General features: G+C 48.9%; 1 protein-coding gene across 1 annotated transcript in view; it reads left to right on the top strand.

Moving 5' to 3' along the window:
* The window catches only part of EPHB1 (EPH receptor B1), a 424,956-nt gene that overhangs the window by 306,073 nt on the left and 100,563 nt on the right, over positions 1–18,320 (top strand). Inside the window, exon 5 of the mRNA XM_061193662.1 lies at positions 4,192–4,527. Coding sequence (XP_061049645.1) covers positions 4,192–4,527 — 336 coding nt within the window. The remainder of the gene's footprint in view (positions 1–4,191; positions 4,528–18,320) is intronic.

Genomic DNA, 18,320 nt, shown 5'->3' with positions numbered 1-18,320 from the left:
AAACCCAGGGGATACCGCCTAGATGGGTAGGAAATGGCCCTAGCGCTTCCTCTAGGGAGATTTATTTGGAGGCCATATCTGCTCTCTGGTCAGACTCTTTGTTCAGGCACGGGAGAGACTAGGCTGCCTACTTGCAGGAATGCATCCTTGTCATCAGGACAATGGAGCACAAACTTGGGGACAATCATTGTTTTAGCTGCCCAGACACTGGGCCTGGCTTGCCTGGCCTGGAAGAAGCCTCGTCGGAAAAGGGACAGGAGCAAGCATTGTGGGGAGGCAATCTGAGCCTGGGGATGGCTTTATTTCCTGACACTTATTCTTATCTGGAACCATCTCCTTTATCTCTGTGTTTCCTTTTTTCCTGTCAGTTTTTTCTCTCCATGTAAGCTCCATGGGAGTAGGAGCTTGTCTGGTTTGCTTTTTCCTATTTCCCAAGTGCCCAGAACAGTGCAAGAGTGTTTATTAAAAGAGTGAGTGAGTGAACAAATGAATAACGAATTGGGTTCTAGCCATCGTTTGTGGCCCAGACTTGGGCCACTTCCACAAGTATGCGTTGGGAGCCCAGGCACTGTGCAGGTTCTCCGAGCTGAGTCTGCTCTCCAGGGAAGGCTCTTAATGTCTACTCCTGCTCCTTGGGAGGAAAGGATTCAGATTTATGCAGCCTTGGGCTCAGCAACCACGGCTCCCACAGAGCCCTGTTCATGCCCCACAGATGCATTTGCTCTGGAGTGCAGCCATGAATGAGAGGTGGTTGCTTCATATGAAGCCTGTTTCTAAATAAACTTGAAAAATTCTTCTTGGAAACCCACTGCTTTTCTTCTTGAGTGGGAAGCAAGTGAACAGACATGGAGAAAGTACTGACCAGGGTTGGTCTCTCCCAGCTGCCATGGACACCAATGGATCAGGGACGGGGCAGCTCCTCACCCACCACCTTTATCTCACCAAAGCCTCTACCATTCAGGGGCACAAGTGGGGTCCTCCCTGCGGCTGCTGCTGCATCCTCCCTCAGCCCCACCACAGGGCATCATGTCTCATGCTGGAGAGCGGTGCACACATGTGACCTGAAGCCTTGCACACTGAGTAGAGGTTGAAAACTGGTGGAATGGGGCCTCTCCCAGGCAAAATGCTGAGCATAAGAATCACAGAGACTAACCAGCCACCAGCCCCTGTTCACCAGGAGGCCACAGCATGGTGAGGACACATAAGAAGAGCCCAGCACAGTGCAATGGTGGATTCTGAGTTAGGCATCCAGAAATGGGCTTATGGAAGCCCAGCGGGGGGATGCATGACTCCTGGTGGAATGTGCTGGATCTGGAGGGTGAGCAGGAGTTCCTCAAGTAGACAGAAGGAAAAGAATTCCAGACAGAGGAGAAAACACAGTGCAAAGGCTTGGCGGAAGTAAAGAGACCTTAGTGTGCACAGGACATCACAGGAATCTTCTTTTGAATAATTGGGGTGTGAGTAGAAAACAGTATGATCCCATGTACGTTTGGAACTTACACCCTGGCAGGAGAGAATGGATAGGAGAGATGGAATGTGATGTTAGAGAATTGTTAGGAGTCTTTGCAATAGGGCAGGAAAATTGACAAGGCTCATCCTTGTGAGGCAGTGGAGATATAGAGGAAGGGAAAGATCCGAGGAAAGGAGATAAGCTGACAGACTGTGTGTTGGGCTCCCACGTTGTGGCAACCACACAGGGAGTTGTCAGGAAGGTAAGGACTGAATTGTGTTCCCTGGATTTTTCAAGTAGGAGCCCCCCTGCCAAAAAAGGCAGGCATGGTGGTAGAGTGCGAGAGCAACTTGGCTGCATTTGGCTGAGCAGGGAGAGAGGGAGGCCCGTAAGTGTGACTCCGCTTTGGGAAAGCTTGGCTGGAGAGTAGATAGAGGACATGTAATATAAAGAAAGAAACGCCAGGTGACCATATTTTGGTTTTAAAATGGCAATGACTTATGCACGTTTAAGGGGATAAGGTGGAGTTAGGGGAGAGGGTGAAGTTGAAGTTCAAGGGAGAGAGGAGGTAACTGAAGTGGGGAGGTCTCCAAAGGGTGGCAGGGATGGGTGGTCACTCTCCCTGACGGTACCTGTCTCTGCTCCTCCGCCCAAGGCTGCTTTCTGAGTGATAGCCTCAAGATGTCATAAGGATGCAGCAAGATAACATGGTTAAAGGATTTGCCCCATGCCTGGCATAGAGCACGCACTTGGTGAACGTAATTATTATGATCATGAGAAACAGTGGCCTGTGGCTGAAGCTAGGCTGTCTGCTGTAACAGTGAGACAGGCAGTGATGGCATTGACCACTGGGAGCTTGTGGTCTGAGTCTCATCAGTCCAAGCAAACAGACATGTCTAAGACAGGCACCGGCCGATATGGACGTTTAATGACTAGTGCAGTGTGAGATGAGGCTGGCCACGCCCTGTAGAAGCCCACCTAGCGTGGTCCCGACTGCCCGCCCAGTACTAGCTGTGTGCTGATTTGCAAAGAGATAGATGTTCATCCCTGGGCATAGGGGTGGGGAATTCTTGAACACTATTTGCAAGACTTTAGTAAAAATGCCTCATGAATCCTGCTCTGTCAAAAGCATGCATGAAAGTCGTGCTTTAGCTCAGGCCTAATGGGCTTTATATAGTACAGTACTGATTTTCTTTCATGTTTTAATACAATCCGATTTAATATTTGCTTTCTGCTCTAGCTGCTTGCTGTTGACTGATTCAACACAGAATCCTTCCCTGGTGCCCCCCGACCTTCTTGTTATTCCCTCATTCTGTGTGTTGGCATTTGATTCCTGTCTCCGGCATGAATTGCCATACACGTCTTCCTTCAGCTGGTGACAGTCACGTGCAGGAATTCTGAAAGCATTACTATCCAGAGCGGCGGCTCCAGCCAGCCCACCATTCGGAAGGGGGGGGGGTGCTTCCAGGAGGGATCCATTTCCATCAGGTGGATACTGAGGATAAGCAGAGCTCAGCCTGGGAGCCAGAGGCTGTGATCTGCTCTGTTCTTGGGCAGGAGATTCTCCAACTTAATCTCCAAATGCTCAGGACTGCAGCAGGCCATTAATTCGGCAGCATTTTTGCCCTCCTACTAGGGACCAGGCTTTCTAGAGTTTTGCAACAAGGCATTTCAGCCTTTGCCAGAGTGTGACCAGCAGCCATGGGCAGAACTGTCCAGAGGGAAGAGGCTGCCCTCCTTGAGTCCCTGTGAGCCCGGCTGATTTGTAGGAGAGGCAGTCTGTTCAAATCTCCTGTTGTCCGTTTATAGATTTGACTGCCAACTCTTGGAGTGTCATATCAGAGTAAGGCCAGCTCTTCCCTTAGTAGGAAAAGATAGTTTCACTAACAGGCAGCACAGGGCTATAGTTAAGAACGTGAGCTTTGGAATCAGGCAGATGTGGTGTCCATGCCAATTTTAGTTCTCATAGACCACATGATCTATAGCCAGTCCCCATTCTCAGCATTAGTTTCCCTTTCAATAAAATTGAGTTAATTATCGTACCTTCCCAATAGCGTTCTTGGTGGGGGGTGTTAAATGCATGCAAAGTAGCTAGCAGAGTGTCTGGGACAAACCCCTGTGCTCTTCTAGTGTCATGGGGTCAAAAATGGTGGTTGCGTGAATTTCCTGACTTCATGCACCAAAACTTGTGCAATGTGACTATTCATCTCTCCAGGTCTTCTGGCAGCCCATCCTACAGAAAAACACTCCCAATGCCATGCACACACCACATAGATCCCAGATTGTATGAGGTTTTATGCAGGATGCCTGGATATGTTGGGTCTTATGAGGGGTCACTCCTATCCCTCAACCCTTGAGTTCTACACCAATTAAGGAAAGACAAGGAATCCAATAAGTGTCCAATATACATACATGTTATTGATGCTAAAGCTGCCTGGAGGATGCAGCTTGGTCCTGAGAACAGAAGGGCTTGTACCCAAGTCCTCCATCCTCCTCTCCCTTGGCACACATGATTCAAAGAAGGAAAACCCCAGTGGGGACGACTAAAAGGGGAGTGGGAGACAGGTTGTCATCTCTGTCTGTCATTTTTTCTCAGAATGGATTGAGGCATGGAGATTTGGGGTTGAGGGAGGAGAGGGGATGTGTGTATGTGATGAGAGTAGGAACACACCAAAGACAGATGGAGAGATGCTGGGGAAACTTCTATCCAACCTCACTGTCCTTTCGTTGTCTCCCTATAGGTGTGCCATCAGGTCCCCGCAATGTCATATCCATTGTCAATGAGACATCTATCATTCTGGAGTGGCACCCTCCTCGGGAGACAGGTGGGCGGGATGATGTCACCTACAACATCATCTGTAAGAAGTGCCGGGCAGACCGCCGGAGCTGCTCCCGCTGCGATGACAACGTGGAGTTCGTGCCCAGGCAGCTGGGCCTGACTGAGTGCCGTGTCTCCATCAGCAGCCTGTGGGCCCACACCCCCTACACCTTTGACATCCAGGCCGTCAATGGGGTCTCCAGCAAAAGTCCCTTCCCCCCACAGCATGTCTCCGTCAACATCACCACAAACCAAGCTGGTAAGTCTGCAGGCATCTGTGCTCCTGTCTGTCTGTCTGCGGGGCTGGCTCTTTGCCACTTCTGTGCAGGAACAAAGCTTCAGCCACACATATCCAGTTAGCCTGCCCTCAGGCCTCCTCCCAGGAGTGAAGGTATCAGGCGATGGGCATTTGTGACCATGGAGGAAAAGGCTGTAGTGCTTCACCTCTGAGAATGAACTGGATTCTGAGGGGTTTTCTTGTGCCCAGTTCAAAAGCAAAGATGTACATCCAATCCAGAGTATGACCCAGTGCTCTGCATCCAGCTGGGGCTCAACGAATGTCCTTGGAAGGATGGATGGACAGATGGATGGATGGGTAGGTGGGTGGATGGGCAGAAGCACTGCATGATCTTGAGAACACCAGTGCTGCTTTATTAGCCAACCCAATGAAAGAAACTTCCCAGAAATCATGTGATAGTCAGTACTGCCTTCATAGATTATTTTTCAATTAAACCCATGTAATTCAACAGTACGTTCTCCTTTACAGCTTGGTCAGATGAATGCTACACTGTTATAGAGACTTCAGATAGTTGGCAGTAGATCACTCCTGATGGCTGGTACATCCCTGTGGCATGCATAGCTCAGAATGCATTTTCTTCTCTTCTCTTTATTTCTGTATCTTTTGCTCTTCTGACCTTTTCCTTTTATTACTTTTCACACCTCTTGCAACGATCCATTTCTTTTTATATCCGTTTAACCAGTCCATTCATGCACTCACTCATTTATTTATTTATTCACTCAATTATTGAGACAGTTATTCAGCATCTACTGTGTGCCAAGCTATGGATTAGACACTGTGAGGGATACAATGATACTTGGACACCATTGTTCCTCCCATGAAAGTCAATAACTGAAGAATTTCCAGGACATAGACACAAAGTACAGAGCTGCAAGGTGGTATATTCTAAGTATTGTGTGTTGTAAACATGCAGTAAATACCAAAGGAGCTAGAGAGAAATGAGCCATCTCCCCCCTGGAGGGAAGGTGCAAGGCTGCAGAGGGGACATGAAGATCACATCTATAGGCAACGATGGGGGTCGTGGGCAGTGGACCATGATCTTACTTGGAATTATGGATTTTTCTCAATCAACAAATTCTAAAAGGACAGCTTGTTAGTGGAATAGCAGGAGCCGAGCATTTCTCTTTGCTCTCTCTCCCTCCACATAGCCCCCAATTCTTGACCTCTTCTATTCTTCCCCATCCTTTCCTAGTCCTCATCTCCCCATCCTGAGACTCATTCTACCTCTTTTAATACCAGGCATCTTTGATGGCAGATGATTCTTGGGTTTAAGCTGTCAGAACTGAGAAGAAAAAAAGGTGTCGTCGGAGAGCATGGCTATCCAGATGGCTGCGTTGTTGCTGTGAGCGTGTGTGTGTGTTCGTGTGTGCGTGTTTGTATGTATGCGTAGGGTCACGTGTTTACATGCATACGTGTGTAGTGAGAAAATAAGAGTGGAAGTGTGGAAGCCTCCAGCTGGTGACCACAGCCCCAGTGCCATGGAGACAAAGGTTGTGACAGCCCGTCTTACTCAAAGAGAAGAGAACGGTAATTTCTGCATCACGATGAGCACATAACATGAGCAGCCTTTGTTAGCAGTATTTCCCTTGGAGAGTTTAAGGCAGAAAACTGGCTGAAATATTTTAGTGTCCCAGCTTCTGGGAATAATAATCCTTCCAGTCTGTCATGTTACGCTGGGCTTGGCTGTCTTTTCCCTCTCTCTAAGCATGTGTGAACAAACCTGCCACTTATATTGGTTTGCTTTGATTTCTGCCCCTCCCTTCCCTTACCCTGCTATTCCCGAACCTGCCCATCTGCTTGTCTTGCCATCTGCACCTTCCCAGGCTGCCGTGGAGCTGAGGGACCAGGGCTTCTACAAGGGACCCTGCGTTACCAATATTCAAAATATTTATTTTCGTCCGTACCCGTTGGCCCCTCCAGGAGCATTTCTCATGCCCTTTGTTCGCCCTCTCATGGGCCCTTTATTCTTAACCTTCCCTGATTTTGTAGTCCCAGCCCCCATTGTCACTGTCCAATCTATGATTTCTCTTTGGGAATTCTGGAATTTGGGTGTCAGAAAGTTTACAATCAACAAGATAAGGTTGCAACTGCTTCTTGGTGGCATATGGTTATTATAAAATAAAGGTCAAGTTAACCAGTGGTTTCTCATCCGTGGGCTGTGGGGCTCTGAGGAACACAGGGCTGTTTGGTGAGTCCACATGTGAATGCAAATTACTTTCCACAAACAGATATTTCTTTAAAAAGATGAGACCTTTCAAAATAAACACTCGAGCCTGTACCTCTGCAAGAAGAGTTTAGAAACATGAATGGAAGCCCCAGATTTTATAAGGGATGAAAGAGAGACTAAATAACAGGCATCATAAAATCCCTAGTGACTCACTCAGATCCATTACAAGACAAGGTGGATGAACCCCTGTATCACCAAGAAGTCACGATATGCCTGTCTCCTTTCCAGAGCAGCCCTGGGCTCTTCCACTCTGGGCAAGATCCAGGTCAGCCTCCCCCCTCTGACCTCCAGGTATGGTGCGACCCTTGTCAGTACCTGTGGCCACATTTGTCCTACTGTTTGGGTCATGAGTAGGTAGACGGCAGGTAAAGAATTTGACCAAGAGCCGTCCTGGAATCAATCATTAAATCAACTGCTAAGTGTTTACTGAGTATCTATTCCCTGCCTGGAACAGCCCAAACTGAAATGGTGGGGGGACTATTGAGTGGGTCCTGATTGAGTAATAGTTATTATTCATAGTTTGTGTCTCTTTTGAGTTGACAAACAATTTTGGAATATACAGACTCATTTGATCTTCATAATTACCCTGTGACTTGTACATTATTGTTCCCATTTTTCCTATAAGGAAGCAGAGACTTGAAGGGCTTGGGAAATCTGGGATTAGAAGGAGGGTCGGCAGGCCATCCATTCTGTTTCTCTCTTCTGTTTCCTGCCTTAAAAGGTGGGCGGTCCCTCTGGGTTCCCCATATCATAGCCTCCAAGCACAGAGGGGTTATTCAGAGACAGCCAGTGTCATCCAACTGAGTGGATGGGATCTCAGTGTCCAGGCTGATTACCCTTCCACAATTTTCTCTGTGATGCTGAGCCATGAAAGGCTTCCCCCTGCCTCTGGTTGGAAATGGGAGATAGGCGTGTGTTTGTTGAGGGGTACAGGTTGTTCCAAGGTGAATTGGATCCTGACAATGGATATCAGGGTCACATGAGAGAAGGGTTTGGACAAGTTGTCTGCCAAGGGTTTTGAGCTTGATCTGAACGTGAGAATCTATCTTGGGAGGCTGCTCACTGCTCTGGGCTGGTTCCTCCTTTGTTTAGGAGCTATGGATGGCATCTGTAGCTGGGTGTGCCATTCTTACTGTCCAGTAGAGGCAGGATTGTCATGCTCTTCTTCCTTGGGGCTGCCCAGATGTGCATCTTTATTGGAGTATAATTGCTTTACAATGGTGTGTTAGTTTCTGCTTTATAACAAAGTGAATCAGCTATACATATACATATATCCCCATATCCCCTCCCTCTTGCATCTCCCTCCCACCCTCCCTATCCCACCCCTCTAGGTGGTCACGAAGCCAGTAGCCTTCTCTTGACCCTAAGGTTTTGATCTAAGGAGATTTTGTAGTCATCTTTTGGTCCATTGGATACATATTAGGTATAGTTCTTCCCTCGGAACCAGCATGACTGGGGGACACCAAAGGGTCTATTGCATCCTGACATCCAGCGAGCCTTCATCTCCTTCTGTGATGACCCCAGTCAAGTATATAGTCAGACTACTCAAGGATCTTGTATCACTCAGAGAGTATCAGGATGGGATTCTCATGCAGCCCACAGGCTGAGGCAGAGGACTACCATTTTTGAGCACCTCCAGTGTGCCAAGCCCCTACCAAGTTCTTTACAAAAATGATGTGGGTTATATGAAGAAACCGAGGTCAGAGTGCTTTTGGAATTTGCTCAGCATCTCACAGCCAGCAAATGATGTTTCTGGGTTTCATACTCAGGTTTGTGGCCATTTTATCCTCAGACTGATCAAAAATTGCATTATGGTGAGCTGTGTAATTTGTAAGCTCCCTCTAAGCTATTGCCACATAGCTGGGCCACTTTAGCTGTCAAAAAAATGTCCATCACCTTTGGTCAGGGTTGGTCATGAATTATGCAAGCTCAGATTTACGTGAGGTCTTTAGGGATGCAGCCTTGCGCTGAATACAGCTGCCTTGAGTTTAAAATAGACCAGATCAGGTGGAACTCTCTCTGTTCCAGTGGCCAAGTGATCTGCAGAGAGGTTGTTATCACCACTAACTTCTGCAGTCACTCTCCGGCACCTGGCCCCAGGTTCAGACTGATGGCCGGATCATCTGGCTGTCAGAGAGAATTAAAGTGAATGACAAACTTTACTTCTCTTTTCTGCCAACTAGACTCTGAGTGTCAGAGTTGGGGAAGACAACCTCAGAGGAAATCTTGGAAAAAATAAACAAGACAAATCAGATCAGCACATCTATAAAGTCAACTTGTAGTGTGGTAAAATAAAGTCAGTAAATTTGGGAGCATCTGAGCCAGAGAGAACACACTCAAAGACACATGAGGCCAGGCAGGTAATGGAGAGGAGCAACACGGGGCCCGGAGTCAGACAAGAGGGAGTGGTGGAGACTATAGGGAGATGAAGAGGAGAACAGGGGCAGCCTCTACTCAGCTCCAGCAAGTGGTGCCATGCCCAGCGCTGCCAGATGTTATAAGCTGAAAATCCAGATTAAAAATGTTGACAACTAATAAGAAAATTTTAAAACACTTGAGAGCCAAACAAATCCAATTCTGGATTTGGCCTTTTGGCTGTGGCTTGCAGCCTCTGATTCAGAGGGCTAGTCTGACTTACCCAGGCTTGAATGGTGAGTGTGCTGTGTGGTACCATCTCTTCCCACCTCGGGGCAGTCACCTTCCCTGACTCCTGGGCTCATGGTGGCAGCTGTGCAGTGGGGAGGGGAGACGTGGGGATGGCCCCTCTCTCTGCTCCTCACATGACTCATGCAAGTTCATTGAATTGCCGTGACCCCTCCTTTCTCCACAGTAAGATGGGAGTAATGGCACCTGCTTCCTAGTGCTGTGTGACAAGCAAATGAGACAGAGGATAGAAAATCACTTGGCAAACCATGTGATGGACTGGGAGACGAGCATAATTTCTGAGAATATGTCCTGAGCCAGACAGCAATTTGCTGGGCTTTTTTTTTTTTTTTTTTTTTTCTCCCTAGGCTGTTTCCTTCCAAGGCCCCTGGTCCCTTTGTTTGGGACTGATGTCATCTAGATCAGATAAATGACAGATATTGGTTTGGCCACTCTTCAAGGAAGGAGTAGGCACCAGAAAGGAGAGCAGTGAAATCTGTGTTCCAGGGGGTTAGTGAAGAGGGCAGGGATGGAACAGAACCTGTATACCCGACACAGGCTCAACCTGCCGCTCAGAGGAGGCTGACTGTCTTTCCTCATCATGTGTCTGGAGAAGCAGCACTTTTCCCTTCCCTGCATGATGCATCAGCAGCATTTATATTTGACATTTATATTACGCACACTTCATGTATGGCCTGTGGTGCCAACTGCATGTGAAATACTAACACATCCACTGCGCCCACAACACAGACACAAGCCGGTACTTAATTTTGTTTAAAAAATACTACACTACTTTGTCAGTCATCACAAGTCCCTATAGTTTGTCCATTTTTAAGGTATTTTCAAAGTTCCTAGACAATTAAACTCACTCAGAGATGCTACTTTTCCCACACATGAATTACCCAGCCCACCAATTCCTCTGAACACATCACCTAATTTGCATTATTCCTTGGTTAAATATAGTATTTGCATGCATAAAGAGTAATCTTTGAATATGAAAAGGAATTTTATGATATTGCAATATATTGAGCTCTTTGGAGGAAAGATATTATGTAAATCTCAAAATTAAATATTAAAACAATATTACGCTGCTGCCTGTAAAAATTTAGTGTTAAGATCCATATGCTGAATCTAGTCCATCTTTAAGGGCTGGTTTCACTGGAAATTAGCAGGTGAAATTTGTTCCAGAGCAGAGAAAAAGATTGAGTCAGAACATCAAAAAGATGGGAATGACTTTAAGGAAAACTTTCATTGAAGTTAATAAGGAAAAGTTAAAAAAAAAACTTAAGTCAATGAAAATTTCACTGTTCTTAATTCAATTTCATAGTTCATTTCATTGCTTTCTTCTCCTCGTTAATTTCCAAATGGCTGTTTTTATTGTTTCTTAAGTCTTGGCATTGAGGAGGAACTTCCAAGCGGCCTCAGAAAGGTCCTGCCATCTGCAAACAGGGGTTGTTGTCTCTTGAGTTGAGCAGGTCAGCACATAGCATTGCCCTTGACCAAAGTCATGGCCTTCCACTCCCGGCAGCCTTGGGTTCTCCACTAGGTGGTGAGCTCTGCAGAGAATCAGACTTTCCAACCTACCCCACTTTCATGAGGGAGGGACCCACAGCACTAGGCACAGAACCTTGATAAATATTTGCCAGGCTCCTTTAGTTCCTACATATGAGCTTTGGTATATAAATGTTTGGTTGATGTGTAGTGATCAGAATATATCCTGGTGGTCCACGGGTGGGCAGGTGCTCCCTCCAGGTCAGCCCGGGGAATAGGTATCTTCCTCTCTTGTGGCTCTTAGAAGGAAAACTTAAGGGGATGATCTTAGGATGTTACCAGAAGCCCTGATGTACTCAGAGGAAAACAGTGAGATTCAAAGGGGGGTTTGTTTGTTTGTTTAAGCACATTAACTTTGGAAATGTATTCATTCATTCACCACAATCTTTGTGACTGCCTTCCACATGCTGACTCCTCGGCTTCTGCTTTTAGGGGCTCCCATTGACTTACTCAACAAATATTTATTGAGGTCTTCTGTGTGTCATTCACGGCTCCAGGCCTGAAGAACACAGGAGCAAACAGCACAGACAAGAGTCTGTGCCTTGGGGAGCTCCCATTCTGGTCCCCAGCACTCATTGAGACTGGGCTCGGATGCCCAGAAAGTCACCAAGGGGGATCTCAGCTGGGCTCTGGGTACCACAACCCACTGAGGTGCCAGCTCTCACTTTGCAAAAGTTAGGATGTGATCACATGCCATTGCTAGAAAGCATTTCAATCCGAGGAAGTTGTTGCTATACAGTGACAGTACAGGGTGGGATATTTTATTATTTACTATCTGACCAATTTGAACTTCTTGTGGACAGATGTCACATGCTGGGCCACGCGGTGGTTGGGCGTAGGAATGCTCCCTGTTCCAGGTCCTGAGCAGTGCCTAAGATGCTGCTGAAAGCTCGAGAACAGCTGTGTGGCTCTGAGGATGCCTAGAGGGCCCCACGGGCCCCAGGGACCTATTTGCTCATTTTACTACCTCTTGGGTGCTCTAAATACACGGCTTGTTCAGTGAAAACAGGACTGCCAGGCAGTGAGATGTAGTAAGTTTCTTCCCCTGTTCAAAGTCCAAATGAGATTGTTATCACCCTCATTACAGAGGGAACCTCTAGCTGGATTATGAGATAGTCTCTGTTCGCCTTGTGGCCGAGGCACAGGGGGGAGGAGGGAGGAGGAGTCTGATGGTGAGTCCGCTCCTTGCTCCTCTGGCAAACGTCAGTTCCATGAGCCGACTATCATCTCCAGGAGAGCGTGCCCTGTACCCACCTGAGTGGCTCTTGTTCCCCAGTATCTAGCTAGGCGCTATTATTTCTCTAATATCAGCATTTGAGAAATGTTCATTGAATGATTTAATAAATTATCAAATAAATGTATGAATGGATGCCTCGATCCTTCTTAAACTCATCTCAGACATCAGCAAATGGTGTGGCTTGAGCTTTCTCTGTGATCTTTCCTTCCCCCGGCATCTCTGGGCGGGCACTGTGATTGCAGTTAAGACCCCACGTTCTCCCAGATGTTGGTGAGACCTGGACTTCCTGGGCGCACTGTCTTCCCAAAACACGGCCCTGCGGGAGACACTCTGCTATGCCCAGGCTGCGCTGCCCCCTCCCGCATAGGCAGGGCCCCAGCTGCTCCAGCAGGCAACAGTGGGGGTGTCGGGTTGGCAATTCCGACGCTGCTGTCCGTCCACCTGCACGCCAGCTCTGCGCCTATCATTTTCACAGCACCATCCATGTTAAACAGGCAGGAGCACCAGGGGTTTTTGAATGCAGCAATTAACAAAACAGTAATCAAGCTAAGTGTTTAATTTCGGAAAATTAACATCTTCTCTGAGCGGATGTGAAAGACGGGGAAAAAAGGCACATTAAATGTTCTGGGTAAATAAAGGCAAAGCTGGACTACAAATATTTTCCAGTGCAAGAGGGACTTTTTGCCAACCCCCCCAGGCCTGGGATCAGTTTCCTTCTGAGAGCCGAGCCGCAGGACAGCCTCAGCTATAGAAATGAGCCCTGGAAATTTGAAGTGTGTGTGTCTCTCTTTTGCTTCCTTTCTTTTTCTTTTCTTTTCTTTCTTTCTTTCTTTCTTTTTTTTTTTTTCTGGACAGAACAAATGCTTTATGTATCCAGAAGAGCTCAGGGGAACAAGCACCCATTCATGCCCCTGTGAGCCCGTCTGCCCCATAGAAACCCCTGATGTGCGTCTTGTCCTTCTCTGAGCTGTACTAGTTATAAGGATGGCACATGAGTTCTTGAATATGTAGGAGTTTTTTGTGTGCATGGGCCATACGTCTCCTGATAGACTGAGGGCTCCCGAGGGAAAACACCAGGTCTCACTGCTCCAGTAACCCTTGCACCTCAGTGTGGTGTCCTATGTGTCCCGGGAAGTCCTGTTAGGCCTGACATAATGTTCACAGTCTGGTGGCGCCTCATAACCCAGCGGGCTGGCATTTGTTCACAGGAACGGGTTTGCCTGTGGGTAGGGAAGTTTGTGAGGAGGTGGGTATGTGGAGGGCTGGTTGGAAACAGGCCCTCCTGGTGTCTGCTGTCTCATCTGATGCCCTAGAAGGAGTGAGGACAAGGAGGGCAAGGAAGGCGGCTTTGCAGGAGGGTCACCGAGGTTTGAGGCACAAATAGGCAGCCCCAAGGCTCCTGAGGAGGAGCTGCAGCTCAGCAGGGAGGTGGGCTTGGGGAGGTTGAGTGGGTGCTGCCTCAGGGAGCACAGGGGAACCGTGTCCCCACAGGCCCACAGCTCCCCAGGGAGGGCCCTGGAAGTCTGGCTCAGAGAGCAGGTTTCCCAGGGGGCTCTTGCAGGCAGCCGACATGGAAAACAGAGAAACCAAAGCAGGAGAATGAGCGGGTGGTTTGCAGATACATGGGAGACATGCCGGGGGCTCCCAGGAGTGCACAGGGACCGTGGGTTCGGTTTTGCGCATGCGCGATTTGAGGAGATTTCGAGTACCCGAGTCGCGGTATTATTGATGCGGTTGGACGTTCAGGCTTCTATTTTCTCTGTAGGTGGGTGGTAAGCTTGGTTGCTGAGAGTGAAAGAGGAGACACTGGGGTTGAAGGGTTAAAGGGAATGAAAAAAGTTAGGCAGTCCACTCCAGAGAATGGGATATGGAATTGACCAGAGAAATTCAGCATTTCCAGAAAGTGTTTTGAAGGCTTATGTGAAGTTGGTGATCTTATATTTACAAAGCTGCCCATTTGCCCTGTTTTGTGGCTTTCTCAGCAGTGCCTGACTGCTCAGAGCAGACCCTACAGGAAGAGGATGGTGGGTCTCTCGCGGGTTGAGTTTTGCTGCTTGTATCCTATGGAAAGATAAAGGCAACTCACGCCTGAGGCTTAGGGGAGTATTGTCAATTACACTATTGCAAAATGGAACCCAAGCTGGATGATGCGGGATATGAATTGGGAGAGGGCTATGCAGAGACAAAGGCGGAGAGAGCCAGATGAGGCTGCAGGGGGTGGGGGGAGTTATCAGAGGTTGCCCCAGGCAGGATGCTTGCATTCAGGAAGAATACTTGAACGTGTGGCTTTGAAACTGGAGCACCTTCAGATGAGGCCAAGTCCAACTGTCTGGTGGGGAGGGTCAGACATGGAGGAGTAGTGGGGGTGTGGGCGTGCGCTGTTCAGGTGGACGTCAGAGTCACCCACAGGAGGGCGAGGCTGGGATTGAGAAGAAGATAGAGATGGAAGCCCAAGGCTTCAGTGAGTCAGGGAGTGATGTGGGAGGGAGTGCACCGCGGTCCCAGGCTCAGGGAGCAGCGGCCCGGTGGCATGTGGACAGAGGGGGAGATGGTGAACAGCAGTGGATGGCGCACAAGGAGGGCACAGCCCCCTCCTGACCCTGAGGTGTGCCGGGCGTGAAGTCATACACCGCCACGCCAGAGAGAGCTGCAGGGCGGAGGGGTCTGCAGCGAGAGCTGCTGTTCCTCAAGGCGGGCGTGGAGGGAGTGTTCTGGGAAGAGCCAGGTGGAGGCCATGGGGGAGTTTCTGGTTCCTGAGCAGCCGTTTTGGAGGGCCTGGGGCAGGGGTGTGCAGGGTGGTGGAGGAGGAAGTCAGGCTCACAGGAAAGGAGGCCCCGGATGTGGTGGGGACGGGGTGGGGGGTGCAGGGGTGGCTCCAGCTGGGCAGTGCCCTGCAGGAGGCGGGCTCTTGGCCCTGAGGCCAGAAGACTTCGACCTCCGGGCCTGGGGAGGACAGTCACAGTGGCTGCAGGCGCGGCTCCCCTGCCTGGTGGCCGTGGCGGTGATGTCAGGCTTTGGGTGGTGGTGGGTGCCCTGCTGAACCCCTGTGGGTGAGAGCCAGGAGTAATGGGGCACACAGGGTGTCCTCTGCTCACTCCTGTGGCTTCTCCAGTACCGGAACTGCCTTCTGTGCTCAAACACTCAATAAACCAGAGCTGCCATTGCTCTGGCCCCACACCAGGAAGGCTGCTGGGCCTGCCCCAGGCGCCCTCAAAGCCACCCTGGGGTGCCTGCCTAGGACTGGCATCACCTGACAAGAGCCCCCGTTTCTCACACGCCCCTTCATAGCCTCCCGCTGCCACGGGGTACAGCATTCAGGTTTGCTCCCTTTAACTGGCGCACCTTCTGGTTCCCCCAGGAAGAAGAAGGAACAGAGGAAAAGTGCCAGGCAGGGGTGACCCAGGGGGCAGAGGGACCCTAGGACCACACTAGCGAGGATGCCTCGTCCTCCTGGCACAGGGCTTTGCTCACGTCCACCTCTATTGGGACCCCTGATCTCTCCGAGGGATCAAGGGTCCCAGAGAGCAGCACCCACCCGTGAATGATGTGACCCTGACCGCGCCCCTCCACATGCTGGGCATCCTCCAGGGGCTCTGAAATTGTGGGGTGCTTGAGTGCAGGGGGAAGGGAGAGAGAGCCAGCATCCGTCTCAGGGACAGGAGCCAGGCTGATTTGGGCTCTGCTCTAGCCTGCTGGGGACATAGGGAAGCAGTTTCTCTCTCTTACCCTCACTACTATAATCCATAGATGGTAAGAACTGACAGAAAACTGAATAACATCAGATGTCCTTTTAAAATGTAACATTCTGGACTTCCCTGGTAGCGCAGTGGTTAAGAATCCGCCTGCCAATGCAGGGGACACGGGTTCAAGCCCTGGTCCGGGAAGATCCCACATGCCGCAGAACAACTAAGCCCACGAGCCACAACGACTGAGCCCTCGTGCCACAACTACTGAAGCCCATGCGCCTAGAGCCCATGCTCCGCAACAAGAGAAGCCACCACAGTGAGAAGCCCGTGCACCGCTATGAAGAGTAGCCCCCAATCGCCACAACTAGAGAAAGCCCGCACGCAGCAACGAAATTAAAAAGAAATAAAATAAAATTAAAATTTATAAAAAATAAAATTAATTAAATAAAATTAAATTAAAAAATAAAATGTAACGTTCTGATTTCTAGACTTCTAGACAAAGTTTTCAAACTTGAACTTGCCTCAGAATCCCCTGGAGGGCTCGTTAAAACTCAGATGGTTGGGCCCCACCTCCAGGGTTTCTGATTCAGTAGATCTGGGACGGGGCTCAAGATTCTGCATTTCTTATCAGTTCTCAGGTGATGTTGACCTGGGAGTATGTTTTGAGAACTAGCAGCGTCAGGTAGATGATCCCAAGAAAGAACCCACCCCCAATCAGAGACAATATCAAAAACGAGGGCCTCTGCTGTAAACCCACAAACCCAGAGCAGCCCCCAGCCCCCAACCCCCACTGTCACAGGCTCCCTTGGCTTTTAGAACAAAACCCTTAGTGGATGGACCAGTGAGGGAGGAGCCCCTCTGGGGGTGTGGGGTTGACTCAGCCACCCGGCCTGGAAGCCCTCACTTTCTCTCTCACTCACACTTGGTTGAGCCCGTGACGAGACTCAGCCAATATTCTACAACAGCATCGAACTGATGCCACCCACCCAGAGCAGTCCTCTGTCCCCAGGGGACTCAAGGTAGAGAAGGAGGTTGGAAAGGGTTGTCAGGGCCATCTCAAGGCGCAGCCCAGAGCAAAAGCAAAGAAGCCAATGTCCACACTAGGGGAAAACAATTAGAAAAATAATGAATTCTGCTTTTGTATTCATACCCAGTCCTCAAACTAATTACTTATTTGTTTAATCTACTTTGACCAGAAGTGTTACTGCACCAAAAATATTTAATGAGTCAGGCTTCCTGATTTAAAATTCAAGCGTATTTGTCAAATGAAATGAGTTTTCATCAGCAGAGGCGGAATCTGGTATCTAAGCAGTACCTTCTCAACAAAGTTCTCTCCTAGAATACGGATGTCAGAAGAAACAAGATTCTTCTATGCACAGTTCATCATGTGCACAATTCATCTGTGTGCAAATTATTCTTCTTTGTCATCAGTACTATTGGGCCTGATGTCTTTACCTGACATTTAAATACGGATTTTAGTTTTTTCCTAAGGATGTATTTCATATAAGGAAAAAGATAACCCACAACCCTTAACTCCTCATATCCAACCTCGAGACCCATGCCTTTTAGGAACTCACATAATTTAATCTGAGGTCTCAAGGGGACTTCTGGAGGCTGCCTAGCAGTTTTGGATCTTTCCATGAAACCTTCAGAGTCTGGGCTGGGGAGATAGGAAATGGACCAGCCTCGGGGCTCTGGGACCCCTGCTTCTGATTCACCCAGAGCAGCATTGCATTGTTCTGCTTCACGCTTTATACTTCAGGGAATCTTTTCTTGGTAGAAAGGATTTTACAGCTTAAAAAGAAAAGTTAGAAAACCACTCATGTTAAAGTAACCTTTCAGTTGAAACATCTCAGTGAGATGGGAATGGCCCCAGCCTCCCCAGTTTCTGCCTCTGCAATCTAGAAGCTCTCCTGTCCCCACTGCCCTGGGACCGCTGTATTCAGACCCACTCCACGTTCCTTCCCAGGTACAGGCGGCAGAATCACAACCCCGCCTCCCCTCCCCCGACATCCTTCTCCTTTAAAGGCCTATGTCCATGTTTGGTGCAACTGTCTGATTTTCCAACCCCTCTTACTTCCAGCGCCTTTGGGGAAGAGCCCGCAGCCATTCCAGTAAAGGCAAACTTTTATTGAACATCCATTAGGGGCTAACACAGTGGGAAGAAGCTAAAAATAGGACTTGTGCCCTAAAGAGTTTATTCCAGTGATGGAGACCAGAGATGATCACCTGGAAAGTTAGATCCCAGTGCACTGTGTCCCAAGGTGGTAATTACAGCCCCATGAGAGTTATTAAAAATAAGGACTTTGAGTCGGGAGGAGGGAAGGGACACTTTGGTGGGCATGGTCTGGCGTGGCTAAGCCAGGGCAGTGTGTGGCCTGATCTGGACCTTTGAAGGCTGGTGGGGTTA

This window comes from Eubalaena glacialis, chromosome 6, assembly GCF_028564815.1.
Source record: "Eubalaena glacialis isolate mEubGla1 chromosome 6, mEubGla1.1.hap2.+ XY, whole genome shotgun sequence".
Lineage (NCBI taxonomy): Eukaryota > Metazoa > Chordata > Mammalia > Artiodactyla > Balaenidae > Eubalaena > Eubalaena glacialis.
The sequence above is the reverse complement of the archived record's forward strand: the minus strand, read 5'-3'. Positions and strand labels throughout refer to the sequence as shown.